The 26,384-nt window shown below is 41.5% G+C and overlaps 1 protein-coding gene across 1 annotated transcript in view; it reads left to right on the forward strand.

Moving 5' to 3' along the window:
- NRK (Nik related kinase) overlaps positions 1-26,384 on the forward strand; it is a 335,992-nt gene that overhangs the window by 180,327 nt on the left and 129,281 nt on the right. The window contains exons 16-19 of the mRNA XM_089684925.1: positions 151-288; positions 3,582-3,713; positions 20,149-20,213; positions 25,032-25,123. Of these exons, the coding sequence (XP_089541051.1) occupies positions 151-288; positions 3,582-3,713; positions 20,149-20,213; positions 25,032-25,123 (427 nt within the window). The remainder of the gene's footprint in view (positions 1-150; positions 289-3,581; positions 3,714-20,148; positions 20,214-25,031; positions 25,124-26,384) is intronic.

The following is a 26,384-nucleotide window of genomic DNA, read 5'->3' on the forward strand; positions in this document are numbered from 1 at the left end:
GTCTGCATCTCCCTTGGTGAGATTTCCAATAACTTCTTGTATTGGCAGGAACTGAGAGCATTTTTACAGTGTGGATACGTCCTTTTCTAGTGTGTGTATGAGGATATTTTAAGTTAATATGACATGTAATAACAATAGACTACTTTTTAGATACTGGAAAAAAAACCCTTATATGCTGATCCAAGCCATGTGAAATGGACCGGCTTTATACAACAAGCTCATGGTAGACTTGGATCTGGAAGCAGTTCTAGCCCCTGTACACCAGCTTTGCCAAGAGCCATACTAGAGGTAAGGTCCCTGTGTGTACTCTGCATAGTTAGACACCATATTGAAGTGCTATGCAACATACTAAACGTTTAATCTACACAGCAGCTTTGTAACTTGAAAAGTGTGTATTGTTTACTAATGGTGCCAGGGATTGAATGGCACAGATCTGAACTTTTATTTAGTGCCAAGATCTCCCCAGCTGTAGATTCTACATCAAGGCTGATGCTTTGGACAGCCAGTAGGGTACATACAATACGCATGCATATACCGTATATATATATATATGCGCATACGCACAGTATGTACCCTACTGGCTGTCCAAAGCATCAGCCTTGATTTAGAATCTACAACTGGCACAAAAATAAAAAACAGTGTGTGTGTGTATATATATATATATATTTATTTTTTTTGCTGTGAGGAGGAGTAGAAAAAATTCAGTATACTGTTAAGTGACATATATTGGAGGGCCATGAAAGCGATATTTTATGCTCTGTGTTACAGCACCAGAGTACGTATAAGGAGCTACATGCACATGTTTGATTTGACATATAATAAAGATAAAATGTTGAGCGATCATTCTGCCAGTAAGAATCTCTGCTGCTACTGCTATCATTACACTATAACGTAACATGTTAAATTGTAACTCTATTGTATATTACTTACTATAGAGTTTTGATATATTTTGGTGCAAATGTTTAAATCTCCTTCAGTTTATTTCTAATTTTTACCTAAAATATGCATTATAAAGTGTGCTGTCCCTTAAATAATACTCACAATTAAGCAATATAAATAATGAATAAGAATATTTGCCAAATACAGCGCTGAATAAATACAATTATAAATACATAGGTGAATAAACATCATATTTGTGAAAAATCAGTGTATAAACCTCTTAAAAATTAGGTAAATTTCAGAAGGATAATTCAAAACAGATGTAAATATATGATCCACCACACTCCGACTATTGTGAAAACTTCATAAGTGAATAACACCACCAAGGAAGAGATTGTGCCACAAAGCCACTCCACCACAGAATTAATAGGCTCCTTACTTGACCATTGGACCTCTCACAGTGGTCATGAAACGCCTTGCTGCTCTGCAGCCACATACATTCAGGTCGCAGAAATAGCAAAGCACTCATTTCCCGAATGAGCTTACTCCAAGGAAGGGATTAAAAATACAAAAAGGATTCCAACATAGTGTGGTATTTCGGCAGCAAGTTTAATAAAAAGATAAAATTACACTTCCAAGAAGCATGAGCACAAGCAGCATGTAACACAGGAGACAAGATCTATTGGAGTTTCTCCCCCGATGTGCAGAACATCATCATATGTGTGGCTCCACCCAACGTGTTTTGGACGTTCTTCCAGGCGATGCTTGTTACGGAGAAATGCGTTGGATGGGGACACACACACACGTCGTCTTTCTGCACATCGGGGGAGACTCCGATGGTGCTAGTGTGCTGTGTTACATGCGGTTTTTACTCATGCTTCTTGTAAATGTAATATTTTACTTTATATTTTTTATTTTTAATCTTGGAATCCTTTGTATTTTAAATTCCTTCCTTGAGCTTATTGGGGAGAGGAGTGTTTTGCCATTTCTGGGACTGGAGTGAACAGTATGTGGTTGCAGAGCAGGAAAGTGTTTTGTAATCTCTATAAGAGATCCAATGGTCTGGTAAGGAGCCTAATGTGGTGGAGTGGTTTTGTGGCAACCTTTCTTGGTGGTGTTTTTCACGTATGAATTTTGCACAAGAGCTGAAGAGCGTGGTAGATCATAAATTTACACCTTTCCTTACTTCTGAAATGTACCTAATTTTTTTAAGAGGTTTATAAACTGATTTATAACAAATATATTTATATTTATTCAGCACTGTATTTGAAAAATATTCTTATGAATTGATTATTTATATGGATTAAATTGTGAGCATTATTTAAAAAAGGGACAGCACACTTTTGTAATTTTTTCACATTTGATGCCTAGAGAGGTGGAAGATTGCAGCAATCTCTTTGATTGATTTTTCATTTATTATTTTTTTGAAATCTAGTTTGTTTAGTGCACAATTGTCTTTTTTGGTTTTGGATCTAAATCATATGTTGTGCAAACTTGGACAATAAAAACTAACTGCCTTTTTTGAGCCATATAAATATCAAAATATTCATTGGACAAGATTTGTCTTGCCAGAAACGACCAACGGAAAGGCTGCTTATATGTAATCAATAACTAGCAGATCTTTGCCCATCTGCTGAGTAGTTAAAATATAGGATAACAAAAACACATTTATTAAGAGGATAAATCTTAAATCATGGTTCAATTAATTGCTATTTTCTATTCTATTATAAATCTAAACTCGATCAGTGCATTTTTAAGACATTTGTGGCCAAAGTTACTATGGCTCCATGGTAACCTTTAGACAGATCCTGGTAATTGCAGCATTAACCCTTTGGAGCCGACCGCCTCCCAGGTTCTTTAAGGGTTCTTAAAGCTGGGAGACAGGCCTTCAGGTCAAGTGACTGCTGTGATTGGCTGTCACACGCTTGGAAAGCTCCCAATGGCAAGTATGAATCGGGAGCTTACCGACCACCGTTGGCTACTGTGCTGGGAACGTGTCCTCAGCATGGTAAGTAGTTTTAACAGGGCTGAATATAAGGCCCACATGCCGATTGGCCACATACACGCATGCGGCCAGCATCAAAAGGTTATTATATTTAAACACAGAAAGGGTTGGTCTTTTCCTCACAGAATGCTGGTCCGGGAGTGTGCAAACAAAGGGTTTACTTCACAGAGGGTTAATATGCAAGTTGGGGTTACAGGAAATGTGTGACTGTTGGGAGTTTCATAGCGAGATAGTATGAGGATTAGAGTTTTAGGAGACAGTTGGGTTTACAGAAATTATTATTGTAAGGGGGTTGCAGCGAGGGTAAGCGTGAGGGGGGCCATAGGATAAGATACTGCTCCTTCATTAAAAAGTACAGTGTTATATAATATTGCAGTGATCACAGATAGAATGAATAATATGTAATGAGTAGTTTTATGTCAAATACTGTATGTTAATATCTATACTATAGTATGTGAAAGACAATTTAATTCCTAGCTGGGAATGTAGAAGCATGGTAGGTCTTTTCAAGCTATTTGAAGCTTTCAAGCTAAGTAATTGTACGTGCTTCCCAGGAAATAAAGGGTTATTAATATGAACAACACATAACCTCTCTGGAGAGGGGCTCAGAATGGTCTGCTTGTTTAGAGCCATCTCCTGTGATCCTGGGTTATTATTTTCATCCATGTGCTTGTATTTGTTTTTCTCTTAATCAAAGAATGAAAATCTCCGCTCCAGTAGAGACAATCACTACAGCAGCTCCCTGTCTGACATGATCATAAGTCCTATGACCCCAGGAAAAGATGATGTGTTCTGGGGTGCCTTGCAAGGTGAAGAGCAGCCACCTAAGGTAGAGAGAATTGCATTTATTGGAATTTGTTTTTGAAGTTATTCTAGTCAGAGGTCCTGTGCGGATGTTGTCCTGGTGATGATTGTCCAACTGAATAGTGTACAGGCTTATACAAGATTTTATTTATTTAGTACAAAGTAGTGAAGGTATTATTTAATGATTTCATGCAAGCAAATCAGGTCCTCTGGAGTGCAGGGTCTGGTTGGTTCTTGAGAATGCTGCTGTGTCTACATTAAAACTACATTTGTTTGCATATGTAAAATGTAAGACATACATTGTACACGTCAATCTTTATTATATTTGTGTTTACTTATGTATCAATTAATTATGAGTGCATATGTAGCACATGGGAATCTATAAAAACAAAGGTTTATATGAAATGCAGCAAATTCTGTGACACATGCAGCAGTTGTGTTAATGAATGAGGCTCATTATCCAAGGAAGTAGACATTTGCACGCCATAAACCTTTGTTTCGTTCCGGATGTATTCGCTCATTGAAGAATTTTGTTTCTTCATATTCATTATACTGAACCGATTAATTTACAGAATTCACTTCATATCTTCTGCATTTGCTTTCTATATTTGCTGGTTTGGGTATATTCGAAAAATGTTGCAATTTTTCCTTGAAGATTGCTATATATTTCAATATATTATCACATCATACAGATTTGAAACAGAAGGATTTGATATTTTCACATGCTAGTCCAACCCACCAAGAGAAATGGCATGAGCTGATTGGACAATATCGACTGGCGTCATGTGAATTCAAGTTAATGAATGGAAGGTCATTCAGATCCATTTAATATCTGAATTATCAAACAAATTCAAAAATTGAATTCATTTCCTCAAGGACCCGAACTTCTATCGCATCATGTGACATCATCAGAATAAAACAAATGCATTTGTTACTTTCGTTATAACTTTTTCAGATTCGTTGACATTCATTACCATGTCCATTTGGAGATTTGTATACATCCGAATCTCTGAAAATTAAATTTTTGTCCAAAAACAAATCATAATGAAACAAAATGCACATGTCTACAAGGCAACCTATAGTGTGGGAAACACAGAAGCTACCATAACTGACTACCTTTTGAAAATGTTAATTGCCTGACTGCTTCTGGCTTCAGAGTCTTCTAAAACAGAACATAAATGTAGATTAAAAAGTCAGTGATATCATAAACTACTGATCTGAGACAGCCTCAAATTATTACCACAGAATTTTCTTTTAGGTTTAAGGGCTCTTGCACACTGTTACGGTACATAGACATGCACTATGTCATGTACCCACGTGGGTTGCTTTAGGGCAGACCAGTCATTTCGAATGGGCTGTCTAAAGACATCAGAGCATGCCAAAGAGGTTAATGTACCATTTCTGGCAGTGCATCCCACTGCACATCCATTGGCAAGGTGTGTTGGCGCTCTATTCAGAATGAATTACATTGAATTGCACCTATGCAAGTAACGCGTTTCTTATATTTTACTGTATGTATATAATATTTGCTTTACAACTAATTAAATATGTGGCAAATGATTCCCAGAGTACTATGGGTATTAACTAAAGAGATAATACAGCGGTATCAGCCTGCTTCATTGTTGGTTTTATCCAGTTTAAATTTTAGACCCAGCCCTCCCATAAGGCTAGGTTCACATCTCAGCGGGTGGTGCAGCTGCAAAGCCGCAAGAAAATCCATGCAGCTGCACCACTTGCACAGAGGAATGCGGACCCGCAGGCGGGTGCCATTAGTTCTAACGGCATGCCGCCCACATTGGAAAATGCGACCGTACTGGGAACCGAGGTTCCCGTGCGGGCTGCGTTTTCAGAAGAAGTGCAGGGACTTCTTCCCTGCGTGTCACGAGGAACGGGAGTCCATTCAAATGAATGGACTCTCATGCCAGTGCAAAACGTGTCCCCCACGGCTGCATATATGTGAACCTAGGGTAATGCATGATTTACTACAGTGACTCACTCTGCTATGTGTAACATTTACCTTGAGCTAATGATTCCAGTAAACAGAATTATATAGATATATACAAGGCCATTATGCATGCCCTTTAAAATTCAAGTCAGCATGTTCATATTAATTGGTACAGAAGGCAGGGCTTAGCATCGCCTTTCAGACATACGTTCAAATCTTGGTAACTTAAGTCACCTGTATTAAAAAAAAAAAAAAAAAAAAAGGGTTTAAAAGTATTACTTAATTGAATTGCATACATTCATGTTCGGAACATTATAACACCCTATACTTTAAGAAAAGGCTATGTATTTGGTTGTCAATATTACGCTTGCAAAAGTTGGTCTATTTTCTTAGGCTGACTAAACATGGGAATAAATCTTTGTGGCAGTGTCTAAGTATCTCTTAAATGCAGCCAAGCATTGCAAATGATGTTTTCAAATGTATTAGAACTTCAGAACTCCACAAATAAACGAGAGCTGTGACTAGTAGAGGAAGAGGTTGCTTCGTAAACACAATCTGCATATCCTAATTCCAAAGATATGAGGGATAGTGCTTCATGGCTGTGAAGAAAGATAAATTAACCATAATCAAATGTGATATTAACTCTGTTTTAGCCAGAGATCATAAATCTGATGTTTATAGTTCCATAATATGACATACTCATTCCTCTTGCCAGTTTGTAAATGCCTGCTAAAAGGAGGAGTATTAAGTTATAATTTAACTTTTCTATACATTTAAAATTAAACGCCAAACAGTTTTGTTTTGTTTTTTTTAAAGGTTTTACACAAGACTGCAGAAGAGTTAAAACCTTTTTTTTGGCCTTTTCTAGTGTGTTATTCAAAATTAATGGGTTGGTAAACAACTGTATTGTGTTTCAGGCATTGTGGTAAATGCCTAGCACATGGAATATTTTACTGCATGTTACCAGTACCACAATGCAATAGTGTAAATGGGACCCAAGTCTGTGTCCCAAGGAAGGAAACTTTCCCTCCTTTTCCGCCCCGGTGATGGGCTTCAGTAAAGGTAGAAAAACTAAGGCACCTCAAAAAGTACAGACAGCATTTAAAACCTAGCAGAAGATCGAATTCATTCCATTCCTTCCAAACTTAAAAAGAGTTTTGACAGGAGTTGGGCTTGAAAACAGACTTATACAATGAACCGGGCGAGGTAAGAAGCCCTTTTTTGTGGTAAAACAGCCAAGAACTGCCCACCAGGATTACACTGGATTATTTTCCTAATTTAAAGAGGTAGTAAAATTACAGGAAAAAAAAAATCCACCTTCAAGGTAATGTCATAATGTGCTAGTATACATTGCATACTAGCACATTATGAAATACTCACCTTAGAACAAAGATCTCCAGCGGAAAGGGCTTCCATCTGCACCCGATCTTCCTTCAGGGTTCACGGGCTGTGGCCGTTTCAATGGCCGAGCTCAGATTACATCACTCACACAAATGTACTCAGGAGTCACAGTTGCGGCACAGAGCTCTGAAGGGACGGCATGAGTATGCCATCCCTTCAGAGAACATGCCTCGGAGATGTCACCAGCTGCACAAACAGAACATACCTCCTAAACGGTGCATATTTAGGAGATATTCCTTGTACCTACAGGTAAGCTTTATTGTAAGCTTACCTGTAGGTATAAGTGTGCCAGTAGTGTTTACTACCACTTTAAAATACTAACATTGGGACATTTTGAAAATGCTAGTTGTTTGGCTAGCCATTTGGCATAGTAGTCAATGGTCCAAAACAAGTACGCATTTTCAGAGCATCAGAAAACATTTAAAATCATTATCTGCATACTTCTTTTGGGTCAGTAATTCAAATAGGTAGGTGGCATTTTCAGAAGTATAGGTCAGCTATGGCAGCCTTCAGGTTTCTCTCATGGTCAGGAGTGGATTTTTCATTTGTTCCTTGGAGAATCGAATAGAGCGATTTGACACAGACCTGCCACAAGCATGATTTAAAGATCGTTCTCAGTGACACTAGTGGATCCTCCATAATAATGCATAGGGGGGGCGCATGGAGAGCTAGGCAGTGCTACTCCACAGCTCCTGGCCCGGACCTCCTTTACGGGCTTCTTCCTCCCTCACAGGCCCTCATCAGCCCTCCTCATGGGCAAGAAACAGCACCGGACCCCCCAGGGAGCAATGAGGGGTCAGTCCAGTGGCGCAATAAGCCGGTTCCTGGTACGATCCATGGCCGAGGCCTCCAAGATGGTGCTGGCACCTCTCCCCTCCTCATCCCCCCTGGACACGGAGCTTCCAGATGACAGGCAGGTAAGCCCTCGGGGCTGTCTCTCTCTCCTCCTGGGGATCCTGCAATGAGACCCCAGGACACACAGGGGTCCCGCCGCCCTCTTCTGCCCTGAGACCACAGGATACACAGTGGTCCCGCAGCCCCTCTTCTGCACTGAGACCACAGGACACACAGGGGTCCCGCAGCCCCTCTTCTGCACTGAGACCACAGGACACACAGTCAAGGGAGGAGTCTCATTTTTTCATGCCTGTTTGAGGGTTCATTGAATATGTTTTATGAGGGGGTCATTCTCATCTGAGGAGGACCTTCCTTGAAGTTATTATTTGCCTGTGGGAGGCCTGGGTCGGGATCGGATACATGCGCCTTTGACGTTCCCCACCTAGGTCTTCAGTGTACCTGTGTTGTACCGCACTGTATGTTTTTTGGACAGCTTATCTATTCGTTTTTTCTTCTTCTTTTCATTCTTTTTCTGCTGTTTTCTTTTTTTTTCTCTTCTCTCCTTTTCTCAGGGGTCGGGCGAAGCGCAGTCGGTGACGCGTTTTTTTCCTATTTGATCCACTACAAATGAATATGACTCCAATTAAAATTTCCTCTATTAATTGTAGTTGCTTTAACACTCCGGAGAAGCGGGGCCAGATGCTCTATCATTTCCATAAACATGGCTCGCAGATATTGCTCCTTCAGGAGACTCATTTTCGCTCCCAGTCCTCCACAATCGTTATTATACTCAATGGTATCATAGTACTAATCCGCTGGCTAGGTCTAGGGGGGCTTTTCATCATACCTTTGGCCCAGAGGTCTTGGAATCACTAATAGACCCAGCTGGGCGCTACCTCTTCCTCAAATTAAAGTTCCAAGATGTTGTTTTCACGGTGGCGAATGTATACGCTCCCAACCAAGATCAGGTTCCATTTCTTGCAACGGTCCTCTCTAAGTTGTCTGATTTTGGGGGTTCACATTTCATTGTTGGAGGGGACTTCAACATAGCTCTCTCTCCAGACCTGGATACTTGCATGGGTAAATGTTCTCTCCCTTCATCGGTCTTATCCCTTATTAAGTCGTGCCTGCACGACTTACACTTAGTGGACGTTTGGCAAATCAAACACCCTTCGGAGTGAGACTAAAAGCACGTTGGACCCAAGGATTGCGGTGGACTTAACTAATGCTCGCAGAGATTTATTCCAACTTTTAGATTCTTCCTCTCTTGTTGCATGAGACAAATCTTGCAACACTCACTACTCCCTAGCAAATAAATATGGTCAACACCTGGTACGTGTCCCTGTCCATCCCGTCGTCCGATCCAGCACATCAAGGCACCTGACAATACTAAACTCTATAATAATCGGGGAATTTCATCTGCGTTTGAGCGTTACTATTCTTGACTCTATAATCTATCATCGGTGCATTCTGATGCTCCTCCCACTTCTTCTCTTACGGTTATGTTCCAATACATTACGGAGATGGCACTGCCTGTCCTAGATGCTCAGGATGCATTGGATCTGGAAGAGCCCTTCTAGACTATGGAAGTCCTTGGGGCGATCAAGGCCCTGAAAACTGGCAAGTGTCTGGGACCAGATGGGTTTACCCCTCACTTTTACAAAACTTTTGCTGCCCCACTGGCCCTGCTTTTGGCCCAAGCTTTTAATATCGACGATTTGAATGTGCCTTCTTCATCCTTTTTGTCCAACAACATTTTGGTTATCCCGAAGCCAGATAAAGACCCATCTCTTTGCGGTACATACTGCCCAATCTCTCTACTTAACCTAGATGTTAAGCTTTTTGCTAAGTTTTGGCGAACTGCCTCTCCCCTTTTTTACCAACCTCGGTCCATTTTGATCAGGTTAATTTTGTCCCAGGTCGTGAAGCTAGGGATAATACTTCTAAAACTATCCATCTTATCTCTTATATCAAACAACATGGCTTAAAGGCTTGCCTCCTTTCATTTGACGCTGAGAAGGCATTCGATCGCGTTGATTGGCATTTTCTACGTCTTACCTTAGAACAGATAGGTTTGGGCTCACGGTTCCTCACTCGGATTATGTCCCTCTATTCTCGCCCCTCGGCATCTGTCCTGGTGAATGGTACGGTCTCTTCATCCTTCCCCATTTCGAATGGGACCAGACAGGGTTGCCCACTCTCACCTCTTCTTTTTGTCTTGGTAATGGAACATCTTGCGAGAGCCATACGACCAAATGACTGACTCAATTTTGGGCATCCGCACTCCCTCTGCGCATCACAAACTGTCTTTATACGCAGATGACCTTTTTAGTATACGTCCAACAACCACTTATATCACTCACCAGTCTTTTTTATGAATTCCGTAGATTTGGTCTCTTCAGTAACTTCAAACTTAATATCTCTAAAATGAAGGCCTTGAATGTATCGTTACCTGTCCATGTGTTGGCGAACTTACGCTCCACTTTTTCTTTTCAATGGCGCCCAAAGGCTATTAAGTATTTAGGGATTAGGATTCCTGCTGACCTTACTGCTCTGTATTCCCTGAATTACTTACCCTTGCTTTCTCGTATCCAAAAGGATCTAGCGTCCTGGGGTGCTTCTGCTTTGCCCTGGTTCGGCCGCATCAACACCCCCAAAATGGATACCCTACCGAAGTTACTATACCAGACTGTACCAATTATTGACCCTAAGAGTTTCTTCCTTTCCCTATGTTCCTGTCAAGAAAGGACTCACTGCTGGTGGTGCTGGGGCTCACCTGCTGTGTAGGCTGCAGTACCGGTGCTTGCCAGTGGGTGCTTTCAGCAGCCGGGATCTCACTCCTGCAATCAAGCCATCACCTGAGGCTGATTGCAGGTGGTGTATTTAAGCAGTACCAGGCCTGAAACCAGTGCCTTGGTGTTTTCCCATGTGCCCTGTTGTCCTGATCCTGTTTCCTGTATCCTGTCTTCTGCCTGCTTGACTCATCTGCTTGACTCTGACTCTGCTAGAACTCCGCCTGCACCGACCCTGGCTATTCCTGACCATTCTCCTGCCTGCTCCTGTTGTACCTTATCTGCCAGATTGTTCCTGACCCGGCCTGCCTGACCACTCCACCTCTCCAGCCCCGACTACACTTGTACATATTAATATTAGTTTAAGGTTTGTTTTTTGCACTGCATTTGTATATTTGTGCAGCTCTTAATAAATTTTATTATTATTTCATCATTTCTGAAGCCTGCTGTTCCCTGTGTCAGTCCACACATCTCTGGTCATAACTGGATCTCTGACAGTTCCCTTTCAATTAGATTTATTTCCCACCAAGTTTTCTCACGGTTAAAATATAGGGTACTTACGTACCCGAAATCCGGAGCCGGAATGGGTTTACCAGACTTTGAACTATACTATAGAGCCACACTGCTAGCCCAGATGCCTGACTGGTTTCCCAGGCCCTTCCATAAAGCCTCTTGTATGATTGAACAAGATTTGTCTCCGGTTAACCTTCGCGCTTTGCCATGGGGTCATAGTCGAGACCACCGGTGTTTTCTCAGCCTGTCCCCGTTGACTGTGGATGTATTGCAATTGTGGTACCAACGGGGCATTGTTGCTCTTTTATTGTCTGATCCTTCTCTCTTATCACCCCTATTTGACAACCCTGCTCTTCCTCAGAGGTTGGGCTCTTTTGTCATCGGTCCCTTTACGCGCACCTTATGGCTCGTAGCTCGAGACTTTATTTGCCCTCAATCAGGTCTTCCGCTCCTTTGGGGCGGATCTGGAGATTGGTTGACCACTTTACATTTATCCGCATTTTGCAAACACCTACAGTCTTCTTCCAACATTCATTGTCCGCTTGCTGAGTTTGAGCAGCTGTGTCCCTCTCTAATCTGCCTAGACATGTCCTAGCCTCCCTATATAAAGTACTGCACAATGCTTTTTATTCCGATATCCCTCCCTACACCAAGGCGTGGGCTCGAGATATAGGTAAAGACATCTCGGCTGCAGACTGGTCCACAACGTTCCACTTCACTCATAAATTGTCTATTTCTTGTTATTCACAAGAAAAGAATTTTAAGCTCCTTTCTCGATGGTACAGGGACCCCCTCTCCCTACACAAACTATTTCCTTCTACATCTAATCTATGCTGGCGATGTACTAAAGCTGTTGGTACACAGCTCCATATCTGGTGGGATTGCGACCTAATACAACCCTTCTGGTGACAGGTCTTTGCTATATTTGACAAGATCTATGATGAGTCCTTGGCCCCCTCGCTTGAAATTGTTCTCCTGTCTATATTACCGGGCTTGCTGGCTGCGCAGAAGAAAAATTTGCTGTGCTTCTTTCTATTCGTGGCCTGCCAATTGATACCTCTCTTTTGGAAGTCGACTACTCCCCCGCCTCTTCCACTGTGGGTCTCTGTACTTAATGATACCATGTGTATGGAGGAAATGCTGGCATTTGCCAATGATACCTACAATAAACATAAGTTGCTGTGGTCGGTCTGGCTCCATTTCTCCTCCTCTTCGTCTCTCCGAGATTTGTGTTCCCCTGTGGTGCCTTAATGGAGTTGTGCCCTACTCCCCCAAGTCTTTTTCATTCTAGCATGTTCCTCGGTGTAGCCCTGCGGTCCGTATTGGGGTGCGACCGGCGGGATCATTCTGATGGAATACTGATGGATGGTCACCTTGTCTCCACTTGTTGCCGTGTCTGTCTCCTGACCCTCTTCCTTTGCTTTCCTCTCTTCCTTCAATATCTTTACATCTGGTGTCTCCCTTCCCCCTTTCCCCCCCCCCCACCCTTTTTCCTTTTTTTTCCTTTTCTCTTTCTTCTCTCCTTTTCTCTCTGTCTGGGTATATTCTCTTGGTTTTATGGAATAATCTCATTATTGTTGAATATCGCCTGTCTGGGGATGCCTCTCTTGTATCTATGTTTGGATTCATCTTCCTTCATCCACATGGATCATACGGATACCTATGTTGTTGGTTTTTTGCCCATTTCATTGTCGATGTTATTTTTTTCTTACTATGTACTGTTTAATTTGATACAAAATCTAATATAGACAAATTTGCCTTTAATAATGCATAGGGGAATCTTATGTGAAAGAGAAACCACAAATTTTAGCTCTTGGTAGACCTCCAGATGTCCTAACCCTATTGAGAATAGGCAGAAATCCTTGTGCTGGGGACACCCTTTACAGCGTTTTAAGCCCTAAACCCAAACTAAAACAACATTTTATTTTGAATTCTTTTAATTGCTCTCTTTTTGGAACTTTATTTTTTCCCAACAGTTTATAAAAGCTATGTTTCAACATACTGAAACAGATCTTAATTTTTTTGTTCACACTAAGATCTTGAGTTTATATGTACAATTTGCAAAAGTAATACAAATAATGCATCCCTTTGAAGTCAAAAATAGTGATGCAGTAGCATTTATTCATACATTTGTACTATAAGTGACCTGTGGAAAAAGCCATCCAGCAGAAATTTTAAGAACACCTAAAGTGACTCTATAACTATATCAATGCATATTTCAATATTCTAGTCCTGTAGCCCTCTCTTTGATTTGAGACTGATTTTTGCATTGAAATGCCCTAAAATGCCTTGATCTCAGTGAAAATGCTGCTTTCTGCCCTAACGCTACTGTGTTCTGTGCTGACAGAGCTGGGTAACTTGTATTGCAGAGGATGAGAAAAGACACATCTAACCAGTTCTGCTACTCATTGCAGATAACTGAGCTAGTTTAGCAGGAACCAACTGAATTTTGATCAGTGTGTGGCCAGCCCCAGTTGACGAGAAGATTGCTGCAGCGGATGACTAGTGTATTCAGACAGCTGCGGGTGCCACTGTTAAAATACAGTGTCCTAGCAGGGGAGATTCTTCCATCCACTCTGTGTGGCTGAAGGAAACTGATTTTTTTGTTGTTCAACCCGCTCACGCTTTTTGAATCAACAATCAACTAACAATTCCAGGGCAGCCTGCAGTGTTACTTCTCAAAAACCTAACACTGACAGACTGAAATGCTGTCCACTGCTTGAGGCTTCTAGGCCAAATTGCAAAAATTTCTGGAGCCCCAAACCTGCAGACAGGTCCTCTTCAACATGAAGGGTGCCCCAATTTTCAAAGTGGGAGGGATGTCTGTTAGCCTTTGCTAGCAAGACATTTGGACATACATCATTTCAGATGCCTGGGTATGGGAGGTTATTTCCACAGGTTAGAGGTGATTGTAGCCGTATTAGTGCATTTGCGACAGAAACAATTGAGTACTGTCCGTGATACTTTTTTTATTTGCACTAACATACAATTTTGAGGACAAGCTTTTGGGGAGTGTACCCTTCTTCAAGGTCCAAGCAGTACTGAGTACTGCTTGGACCTTGAAGAAGGGGACACTCCCCAAAAGCTGGTCCTCAAAATTGTATGTTAGTGCAAATAAAAAAGTATCATGGACAGTACTCAATTGTTTCTTCCACAGGTTACAAACTAGAGTTCTGTTTCCAATTCCTTTTTCACTTCAGGGCTTCCAGTTTTGCTACATCACCACTCAGATTAGCAGACCTCTGAGTAGCCTTTCTGTCTTTTGGCGCAAAGGTTTATCACCCTGTTTTCAGTATTGGAAGGGTTTCAGCCTATTCCAACTTTTTAGGATTCAAAGGGGGCATTCACGTCATATTGGATCTTATCGCCCTGTATGTCTTTATTCAGTTCCAAAAATTCCACCAGGTCTTTCGTAGCCAATGTAGGGGAATTTGAACATGGTTTCAGTCAGATTATAAGCCTGAAAGTAGTTATATTCTTGTGAATGTTAATCTGAATGTTGACTGTTTATGTGATTGGGCATGGGAAATGCTAGATTGTCCTGTCCTGGCATTTTACTGAACCTAAAATAACTGGCAATGAGACACAAAAGCTGCCACTTTGCAGGTTGGTTCTCAAATACCCTTTTGGTCAGAGGCCAAATGAGACCCAGAGTCATTTCAGGGACATCTAGAAGTCCTGGCAGCAATTCTGCAAGTACCATTAGAAGTCCTGTTAGGGATTCTGAGAAAAGGAGTTCTGGGATCACTATGACAGCTGGGACAGGCTTCATAAACCCCAGCACTCATGTGCAGAAACAGAGTAGGTTAACTCTTCTACTGAAGAGTGAGTCTGGGCACAGAGAATTTGAGGTTTACCTTGTGGAAGGATAACTCTGTCTTGAGCTGTGTCCAGGATCAAACTCAGATTCTCTAAGGCTCTGGAACTCAGATTCAGTCCATCTACTCTGTGCTTTAGTCCCTAGTAGTTTCTAATCTGTAATGCAACTGAACCTCTAACTACCAGAAGTGGCTGATGAATACATAACATGGCTCTAGCCCAGGGGTCTGCAACCTTTAAGACATAAAGAGCCACTTGGACCCGTTTCCGAAGGGAAAAAAAAGACTGGGAGCCGCAAAACCATTGCAACATTTATAACAAATCCGACACTGCATATATTGCAAAAAGCACTCTGGTCATGAAGGGGGTTTAAGGGTCCAGTAAGCAAAGGGTTAATCAGGGCCACAGTGTATCTTCATAATCACAATCATAGCCTTAGGTCAGTGGTGGGCAACCTTTTTTTTCAACTGAGCCAAATCTCGCCAAAACCACGATTGAAATTTATTTTGACAGCCACATTTTTAAAACTGAAAATACATCCCCCATATAGTAATTCATCCCCCATAGTAATTCATCCCCCATATAGTAATTCATCCCCCATATAGTAATTCATCCCCCATATAGTAATTCATCCCCCACATAGTAATTCATCCCCCATAGTAATTCATCCCCCATATAGTAATTCATCCCCCATATAGTAATTCTTCCCCCATAGTAATTCATCCCCCATATAGTAATTCATCCCCCATATAGTAATTCATCCCCCATAGTAATTCATCCCCCATATAGTAATTCTTCCCCCATAGTAATTCATCCCCCATATAGTAATTCATCCCCCATAGTAATTCATCCCCCATATAGTAATTCATCCCCCATATAGTAATTCATCCCCCATAGTAATTCATCCCCCACATAGTAATTCATCCCCCATAGTAATTCATCCCCCATAGTAATTCATCCCCCATATAGTAATTCTTCCCCCATAGTAATTCATCCCCCATATAGTAATTCTTCCCCCATAGTAATTCATCCCCCACATAGTAATTCATTCCCCATAGTAATTCATCCCCCATATAGTAATTCATCCCCCATAGTAATTCATCCCCCACATAGTAATTCATTCCCCATAGTAATTCATCCCCCACATAGTAATTCATCCCCCACATAGTAATTCATTCCCCATAGTAATTCATCCCCCACATAGTAATTCATCCCCCATATTGTCTCAATTCACTTACCTTTGCTCCGCGCGTTCCTCTCGCTGTGTTCCCGCGCCGTTCTGGTCTTCAGGGCGGACTGAGAGAGGAGTTCGTCACTCTGCCCCGCCTACATCCTGGCTGCCCCACCTACATCCTGACAGCCAATGTTCCACGCTCCGCGGGCCGGATTTTTGAGGAGGGAGGGGAGCGGGCGCCCGGCACACAGAAGAGCCGCATGTGGCTCGCGATCTGCGGCTTGCCGACCACCTGGTGGGCAGTGTGCTCCGGAGCCGCAGCAAAGATGAAAAAGAGCCGCATGCGGCTCCGGAGCCGCGGGTTGCCGACACCCGCTCTAGCCTATGCTGGTTATTGAGCCCTGAGCTAAAACTAGCTATAGAATCCAAGACCAAAAGGGACAGGATTAACTAAAAATAACAGGATCTACATCTAAACTCTATTGCAATAAACAGGTTCACCTACTAATATACTGGAAGGTGACCACTACACACAAAGTAGCATATACCTAGTTATCTGGTACTGTGCATGTGAAATATTTAACAAAAGGACAGAGAAGAGTCTGTCACAAACAGGACAGCAGACCCCTACACAAGGCTGTTTGTTTGCCAGTGTCCAATTTCTCCAGTAGGCAACAGTATAAGTCAATTGCCTCTGAATCCTACATCCCTCAAATTTCAAAGAAAAGGATTTTACGGTGAGTTCTAATTTTTAACCAGCTCAATACTGGACACTTTTACCCCCTCATGCACAGGCCAATTTTCAGCTTTTAGTGCTCTAACTAGTGTTGGGCTCGGTGTTATGATTTGAACATCGGCAGTTAGTGTGTTACCCGAACATATGAATGGTAAGGGCATTCGGTGGGCTGTTCACCCGCTGAGCACCCCACAATGCACAGAGCTCTCACAGTGCATTTGGAGAGCAATGATTGGTCAAAGCAATGCACAGGTCAGCTGCAGCACAATGCACTTTGAGGGCCAAAGATTGGCCAAAAGTCAATGTGACAGGTTACACTGCAGCCTCATGCAGTGTGTTGCTTGACACTGCCGAAGACAGAGGGGAGAGTAAAAAGTAAAAAAATAAAATATATAAAAAAAATAAAAAATAAAACAAAAAATACATTTAAAAAAAGGAAAAAAAAGAAACATGTGGGTGCCCCCCAATCCATACCAGGCCCTTTAGCTCTGGTAGGAAGGTTAGGTGAGACCCCACATAGAAAAAAATTAAAATGTGCGTGGGGTTCCCCCTAAAAGCCCTTTAGGCCTGGTAGAACTTTTAAGGGGACCCCCGCCCAAAAAAATTGGGGGGGAGGGAAAGAGTGGGGTCACCCCTAAATTCCTACCAGATCCTTGATTTGAGCACAGGCCTAGCAGGCAGGAAAGGGGGGAGGGCAATCGAGCGCCTCTCCTGCGGTTTACAAGGCCACATGCTATCGGCATTGGGACGGGTCAAAAACAGTTTTGTTTTTTGTTCAATTAAAAGGAACGTTTCAAAAGACTGGTCCTTATATTTTTACTGAATTTTGACCCCTTACTTATTCACAAGGGGGGAGGGAAGCATCAGGGTGCCCTCTTATTTAATGGGGTACCCTGATGCTAATGAGCCCCCCTGCTCACAGACCCCCACAACCACCGAGCCAGGGTTGCGGGGGAAGGGGCCCTTGTCCCTATTGGCATGGGGACACAGTCTGTGGCCTGGTAAGCTGCAGGGAGGGCAGGTAATCAATGTACCCCCCTTTCCTGCCCTGCCAAGCCTGTGATTGGATAGAGGGTCTTCTAGCAATTTAGGGGATCCCACACTTTTTCCCCCTAATTTGTTTGGGGTGGGGTTCCCCCTAAAAGTCCTATAAGACCTAAAGGGCCTAATAGGGCTTTTAGGGGGAATTCCACACACTTTATTAAAAAATTATAAATTTTAAAATTAAAAATTTACTGTGGGGTCCCTTATAACTTTCCTACCAGACCTAAAGGATCTGATATGGATTAAGGGGGACCTCATGCAGTTGTGTTGCTTTCTATAAAAATGTAATTTAGAGAAAAAAAAAAAGTCAGTCCTGCTGCAGCAGGTTGTATACATTATACAGATGTGGAACTTTGCAGGTAATTTAAGGGGACCCACCAGGCATAATATTTAATGGAATTTTTCTTTTTTTTCCCTTAGACTTGCATTGAGTTCGAAGTTTGCGGTCGATTGTTCAAACGTTTGACCGCAAACCGAACATTGGGGTGTTCGGCCCATCATTAGCTCTCACACTTTGAATGACAATTACTCAGTCATGCAACACTGTACCCATATCAAATTTTTATCTTTTTTTTCCCCCACACAAATAGAGCTTTCTTTTGGTGGTAGTTATTTCTAAATTATAAAAAAAAAAAATAATAAAATCACGTTTTTTCTTAGTTTCTGTTATAAAACTATTCAAATAAGTCAAAATTTAAACTGCTACAATTCTTTGGCAAAAATAACCCAAATCGCTGTATATTATTTGGTGTGTGTGAAAGTTAGAGAGTCTACAATCTATGAAACTTCTCATTGAAAACTGATCACACCTCACATTAAATAAACTTTTTTTTTTTTTCACAAAACTGTCTTAATAAAAGTTATTTCTCACACAAGGCATAGGCATACTTGCAACTACACCCCAACAAATTCTGCTACTTCTCCCGAGTATGGTAATACCATGTGTGAGACCTTCACAGCCTAGCCACATAGAGAGGCCTAACATCCAAGGTGCACCTTCAGGTATTAGCCACTTTAGAACCAGGCCTTCTAATGACACTTTTAAATAAAATCGTGGGTTTTGCAATTTTTTATCCCACACAGTATTTGTGCAGTGCTTTTCAAACACATTTTGAGAAAAAATAAATTTTAATGAATTTTAATGCACACAAAAACAATAGAATAACCATTTTTTCAGTAAAAAATATAAAATACGGTGTTGCACTAAGTAAATATATACCAAACAGGGCACGCTTTTAAAATTGTGCATGCTCGTGGAATGGCGCCAAACTACATTATTGAATGGGACACTGGTACACTGTGACAGATGTTGATGGGACACTGGTACAGATGTTGATGTGCACTCGGACTTTGACGGATGGTGCTTGGTACACTTTTGACAGATGGTTGCACTGTGTGATCTGTTACTGCACAGTAAAATCAGCAGCTACACATAGATCGCTGACTGGCTGCAGCGATCCCCCTCTCCTCCACCGACACAGAGGCAGGTGCCTCTGTTTACATTGTGTGATGGCTGTGATTGGCCACAGCCATCACAGGATCGTGAGGGCCAATCAGAGAGTCCATATGCTGATCCGTGATGTGCTGTGTCCAAGGGGCACAGCCATAACAGAATTGCACTGCTGAGCAGCTATCAGGCTGCACGGCAGCATGTCAAGTGGAAGGGAATATGGGTACGTCTGATCAGAGTGGCGCTTGTCCCACCTGGTCGTTTATATACAGTGGCCGGGTGTGTAGAGGTTAATGCAAGCAGTGTAAGTACCTAAATTTGACTCGGTATCAGCTGCTTCCAATCTTTGTACAGCAGGATTAAAGTGTGAGTTGAAGCAGGACAAAGAGCCAATCAGTTCATGTGCTGACAAGAAGCATGGTGACAAGAGGAGAAAGCAAACTGTTTTAAATAAATAAATAAATATGCTTTGATTTCTACATTATGTTGCATTTTTAAACTGGCACTCGTCATGCTACGTAACCATTCTCAGTCTCTTCTGCTAGTGGGAGGGATTCAAAGTGAGCGACATAAAAAGGCCTGCTTAAACTTGCACCTATCTAGATTTCTTGAAAGATTGAAAAAAAAAAAAAAAAAAAAAAAAAGCTTTTAGTGTCCTTTTTCCACTCACTTGTAGTTGAGCTGACCATTTAAAAACATAACATAGTCATTTTGGTTAATCTATGATGACTGACAATGTCTTTCTATTTCAGGTTCCTGAGAGAACCACTTCCAAGCTTTACATGGACTCTCGAGGCCACCAAAGAAGCCCATCTGGGTAAATGACAGTACCAGATGACAATTACACTTCCGAGTTGGATCACAAATGTCACCAGAGAGACAATTCTGGAAACATAATTGCTAGCTTCAGCTTATATAGCTTGCTAAGCTATATAATTGGATTGTTTGAAAGGGTTCTTAAGATAAAAAAAGAATTTTGCATTTCATTTTATTGTATTCTAAGAAATACAAATTATAATTAAGCTATATAATAGGAAATGTTTGAAAGGGTTCTCACAATACAAAAAAAAGAATTCTGCAGGCATTAGAACCCCACGTATACACTATACTGTAAATATCCTCTAGGATCCAAAAGCTCAGATTCATACAAGGATATTATGTAGCAATATTGAAATAAATTAATATTTCTAAAGAAATTATGGCAAAATATTAAAGTGTATTTCTAGGCAAAAAAAAAATTTTCCCCAATAGTGTGGGGAGAGGGTCCAGCACGCATATGTGTGAACCAGGGCTGAGACAGAAAGGGGAAGGGAAATCCAAAATTTTAAAACTGCCCCTAAAACAAATGTAAGGAAATCTTTCAACGGGGACACCTTTCTATTGTGATCCTTCCCTATTCTGCTCAAAAATAGAAGCTTTGGTTATGCATCCACTTCAGGCTGGTGAGAAAGCAGCCTTTGATTACACCGGCCTACACACACTTTGGCATCTCGAATGTTAGGCTGGCCATAGACGGGCCGTTTATCGGCTGAATTGTTGGCCGACAAATGAAAAATCGGTCATTGCTGCCATGGATGCTGCCACCAATGCTTACGAAAAACGGCCGTTTTTTGTGGATTTTCCAGCATGACCGATAAAAGAAATGAGAAGAAGAAAAATGGCCGACGGCATTGCCCCACTAATGGTGTGAATATCGTCCGATTTTTCATTTGTACAAAAATTCGGCTGATAAACAACCCGTCTATGGCCTGCAATAGACTTGCTTCAGGGTATATTTATTGGATTGATTTAAAAAATGGTACCAATTTTCCCCTACTAGGTCTAGTTTTGAGATACAGAACGAATGCCATATACTACTCTTCACTCTGGTCACCCATCAAAAATCAATATATTTTAACCTCCCTAGCGGTATTCCCGAGTGTAGCTTGGGGTAAAATTTCTATACCAAAAGCAGTAACCCCGAGCTACACTCGGGCTTACCATGCGGCGCTGCATAGGGAGTCCCTGTAGCACTTACCTTGTCCTTCGTTCCCGTGATGTGTCCCCTGCAGCGTCCCCGGCCATCTCCTCCGGCCGATGCCGGCATCCGGCTTCTATGTTCCGGTCCCCGTGACGTCGGGACGTACGGGCTCCGGCGGCGGCGGGAAATTTAAAAAATTCCCATCTCACATACATATTGTCCCTAGTGCTTTGTCCTGTGCCCTGCCTGCATTTTGTCTGTTCTTTCTGCCTGGAAACTGAGAAACGTCCATGGCGTCCAAAAAGCGTCCCATTACGTCAAAAGCGGTTTTAGACCGGCTAGAGAACAGCGATAGTAAATCAGAACCACTTGCAGAATTGAGTGATGATTTGTGGGGAAATTTTCCTAAAAATTACAGCCTACAATAAAAAACTATTTCCATGCGAAAAAATGGTACCGCTTTCAGCACAAAAAAATCGGAAAGAATCATACCGCTAGGGAGGTTAAGTGTATCATATTAGTGTGTGTGTGTATATATATATATATATATATATATATATATATATATATATATATATATATATTTTTTTTTTTTTATATAGGAGATGGAAGTCCTTCCAACACAAGGTTTCCCACTCCCACTTCTGCTGGTACTTCTCAAACCGACTTTTGAGAGTCCAGTGTCCATTTTAAACCCATTTCCACAGTGACAGCCTTGCACTGTCACAATATATTAGTTTTTTATGCACCTCTTATTTTTATGTTTCTAACTTGTATGCAAAAACACAAACTAGGTAAGAGAAGAGCAAGTTTATCCGCAAGACTTTTTCCAAAACTGACTGAACAATTATATAAACGCAAGGCTATGTATCTATATTCTATCCTTTTAATTCTCACTAAAAAAAAAAATGCAAATTGTTATTTTACGGTTCACAGTCTCAATGGAAAGCCCTTCAGACAACCAAAGTAAAGTAAAACTACCAAATAAAATATGAGGGCTGCCATTGCTGAAATTCTGAAAATGCTAGCTTACTGGCTGTTATGGTGACATGCTGGCTTAGTGTTTTAAATCCTTGACCCACAGTATACTGTATAAATCCTGCAGGTCAAAAGGTCCTTATCTGTGTACTTGTTTGAGGCCAGTTTCTCAAAGTTTTAAAGTAAACTACACAACTAGCATTATCAGGAGAGTTTAGCAGTGGCACCCTTTGTATTTCTCCTACGACTGGCTTCCTTCAAAATCCAAAACCTTTTCCCCTAGTTTTAACAGAGAAGGAAATGATTTTTTTGCCCCCTCTGGCCCATTGCAAATTTATTTTCTGTAGATATTAAGTAGTGAGAGGAAGTCCCCTACTGGATAGCTGTCATGGGAACGAGTGTCCACATTGAAAGAATTTCCTTCTATTCCTGTCCTGGTGACAACTCAAACAAATGTGGATTTTCCTTCACTTTTATTCTCAATAAATAGTGCTCACTATTACAGATAGAATGTGAATCTCAACAGTACTCTGAATCTCAGAGGCTCTAAACCTTACCAATTCCTTGCAAAAACTTTAAATAAAAATGTACATTTTTTTAAAAAAGGAAAAGAATGGCTTAGATTAGGGATTCACCGATACCCTTTTTTTGATCGGTGATACTTTCAGAGAAGTACTTCCCAAAGAGTACCTATACTTTGCAGTTCAATTTGCATCCATACAAAATGGACCCAAACCATACCGCAAAGAATAGCATGTGCTTTCAACAGGAATGCGGTGCGATTCCTGTCCGAATCGCATACGGTTTCCCGCTGCTTTTGTGTGAACCCAAGCTTGTCATTGCTTGAGTTTACACAGGAGTGGTGCAGGAAACCTCACTGCACCAGTCCCATGCTGTCACAGAAGGAAAACCCGCTTCACAGATCTGGGGATTTGAAATCCCCACAGCTTTCCCCATTGGGAAGATTTCCCTTCACTTCCTGTCCCATAGATGAAACAGAAACTGAGAGAAAATCCCTTCAAAGTGAGAAAACCTTGGTCATCACCAAGCATTTCAGAAGGAGAGGAGAGAGAGGTGGCATTTCACATCCCCAGACCTGTGAAGATGCTTTCTCTCTTCTCCATGCAAGGATGACAGTATGGGCTAGATGGCGCTTGATTGGTCAGCACTGTCATGGTGCTGACCAATCAGCTGTCTAGCCTGTACTGTCATCCCTGCAAGGAGAAGAGAGAAAGCATCTTCACAGGTCTGGGGATGTGAAATGCCACCTCTCTCTCCTCTCCTTCTGAAATGCTTGGTGATGACCAAGGTTTTCTCACTTTGAAGGGATTTTCTCTCAGTTTCTGTTTCATCTATGGGACAGGAAGTGAAGGGAAATCTTCCCAATGGGGTCACATATGGCAAAGACCGACAGGGTTTATAACCTTCCCTTAGACTAGGTTTACACCTATGCAGTTTGTGTTTGACCCAGGGGCGGACTGACTATTCGAACACTCGGGCACTGCCCGAGGTCAGTAGGGGGCCCCATGAAATGCCCCTGGTACCTTTTTATAGGCTTTTTTGGGTGTGCTTTGAGTGTGGGCAAAGACACAGGGGCCCCATGATCCCCTATTGCCCAGGGGCCACATGAGTTGTCAGTCCGCCCCTGGTTTGACCCGTTTCTACATTGCATTTTGTGTTGCGTTTTTGAGGGGTTTTTTGTTGCCAGGCAAATTTAAAATGCACTACATGCTTTTCTGCAGCATTTCCATTTAAGTGTTTAGAACCAAAAATGCAACTTTTTGCGTTAAATAAAAGTCCCCGACCCTTTCCAAAAATGCACCGATGCAGAGATGTGCACGTGTCCCACAGAAAATCATGTTACATGGACTGTACTGCATTTTTGCAAAACGCAAAATGCTGCGGAAACCCCTTAGGTGTGAACCTAGGGTAAGGGCTAATTGACACCAGTGTGTTGATCTGCATTTTAGCGCAGATCAACAGAAAGACATCTGAAAAACAATTTCCAATGTGTCCTAGTCACACCATAAAATGCAACATGTATGAATTTTAGCACAACACAGCAAATGCCAACGCAGTGCACAGGATATCCTCTGAAAATGCAGTACGCTATAACCTGCGCTTGAATGCAACAAATGTCACTGTTTTCCATACAGTTTAGCGAAAGTCAGTGTAAATAGGACCTTACGCTATATAAAATGCCAAAAAATGATTTTGCCTTTTAGTTCCACTTAATTATGTCAAACAATGTTACAAACAAACACTCTCCAAACAGCTCTAACCACAGAAGCAAATACCAGATTTTCTTAATAAAACTTTTTCCATTATTGCATAGTATTCCCACAATGCAATGCCTGAAATCATTACAAGTTACATACATACAAGTAACATGACAAATAACTCCCACCACCCTTCCAAACCCTCAGCTTTTTATTGGTGGGCTGGAAAGTGAACAGAAAAGTCTAGTCTCGAACCACTAGTACATTTTTCCTCCAGTTCTTACATACTATTCCCACTGGCCGTGCTGCTGGGATGCATCAATGAACTGTAGAAAGACCTGTCTGCTATGCCCTGTTGTACTGACCATACATTCCTCTGGGGGAAATCTGGGAACAGATTCATTATAAAGCCAGCTTTGATTAGCAAAACTGTACATATCTGAGTTCTAATCACTAACCTTATATGTTTTTCCACCAGGGGCTTCCTGCAACAATCCAAAGACCAGTCTGAAAGCTCAAGAATTGGCAATGAAACTGGAAATGCCAGCCAGAACAGCAGATTGAAACCAGGTGATTGCTTTATCTGTACACAGCTGCATTAATTAAATGAGAATTATAGTCAGGGGAAAATCACTAGTACAGGGAATTTGCCAGGTTTACCCAGAATGCTGAATTGTGATTTTGTACCCTTGTATGAACTGGTGAAACTGATTTTCTGCATGAACGTGCTCCTAAATTATTTTGCCTATTATGCACGGGCGAATTGATTTATTTTTGTAAAAACTGGATAGAACAGGTAAGCACAGAAATGGACATGCACAAAGGGATGTATTTATGTCCTATTAAAAAAAAAAAAACGTGTACAGGCGTACCTTAGTTTATGAATTCAATTCATTCTGCGGGACTTTTCGTGTTGCAAAAAATTTGTAAACCGAAATGCGGTTTAACGTAGGAATGCATTGAAAACCAAATAATCCGTTACAGAGGTCAGAAAAAAGTAAAAAAAAAAAAGTCTTATCTGTTCAAAACTCTTTATAAAGTGCACTTTAAAGGCAAAGTACTGTACAGGGACATGATTAAAAAAAAAATTGTAAATGCATTGAAAACCAATTAATCCGTATTGCGAAAAAAAATCATAAACCGAGGCATTAATTTCAATGGATATTCATTCGTAAACCAAAAATTACGTTACCGAGGCGTTGGTAAACTGAGGTACATCTGTACATCCTGGTCTGAATGACAGCTCCATTCATTGATCAGCAATGTAGCACAAATAATCTGACTGCTGAGAAAATAAGGGGGGTGAAGGGATATTCACATGTGTATTAATGGCATAGTGGTGTCTTGAAGCAATGGCTGCCTTGCAGATGGCTGGAGTGACAGACAGTTTATGAGTCTTTTCACATAGATGTGCTCTGCTCCATTCAGCAGGGGATCTGTGAATAGGTTCCCTGCCAAACTGGAGCAGAGCGGAACAGATATCAGTTTTGTGACATCTGTGCCTGTTCAGTTTTTGTTCACATTTTGACAGCAGACTGTGGTTGACCTGTGATGACTCTATAGACAGTGAGAAGTGTCTGGATAAATCAGGCTACTTCTGATCCATCGCATTTAGGACTGGACCAAGACAGACTTGAAGACTGGTGGATGTAAATGGACACTAGTTCAGTTACATCCCCCTGCCCATTGATCTGCATGACCTTCCGATCAGGTCTACCTGAAAAAATTGCCTCAAAAACACAACAAGAACGCACTACATGCTTTTCTTTAGCGTTTCCATTGCAGCTTAAAGAACCAAAAACGCAACTTTTTGCATTGAAAGAAGTCCCTA

This window comes from Staurois parvus, unplaced genomic scaffold (assembly GCF_062004578.1).
Source record: "Staurois parvus isolate SC_StPar_1 unplaced genomic scaffold, SC_StPar_1.0 ptg000361l, whole genome shotgun sequence".
In the NCBI taxonomy this organism is placed as follows: Eukaryota; Metazoa; Chordata; class Amphibia; order Anura; family Ranidae; genus Staurois; species Staurois parvus.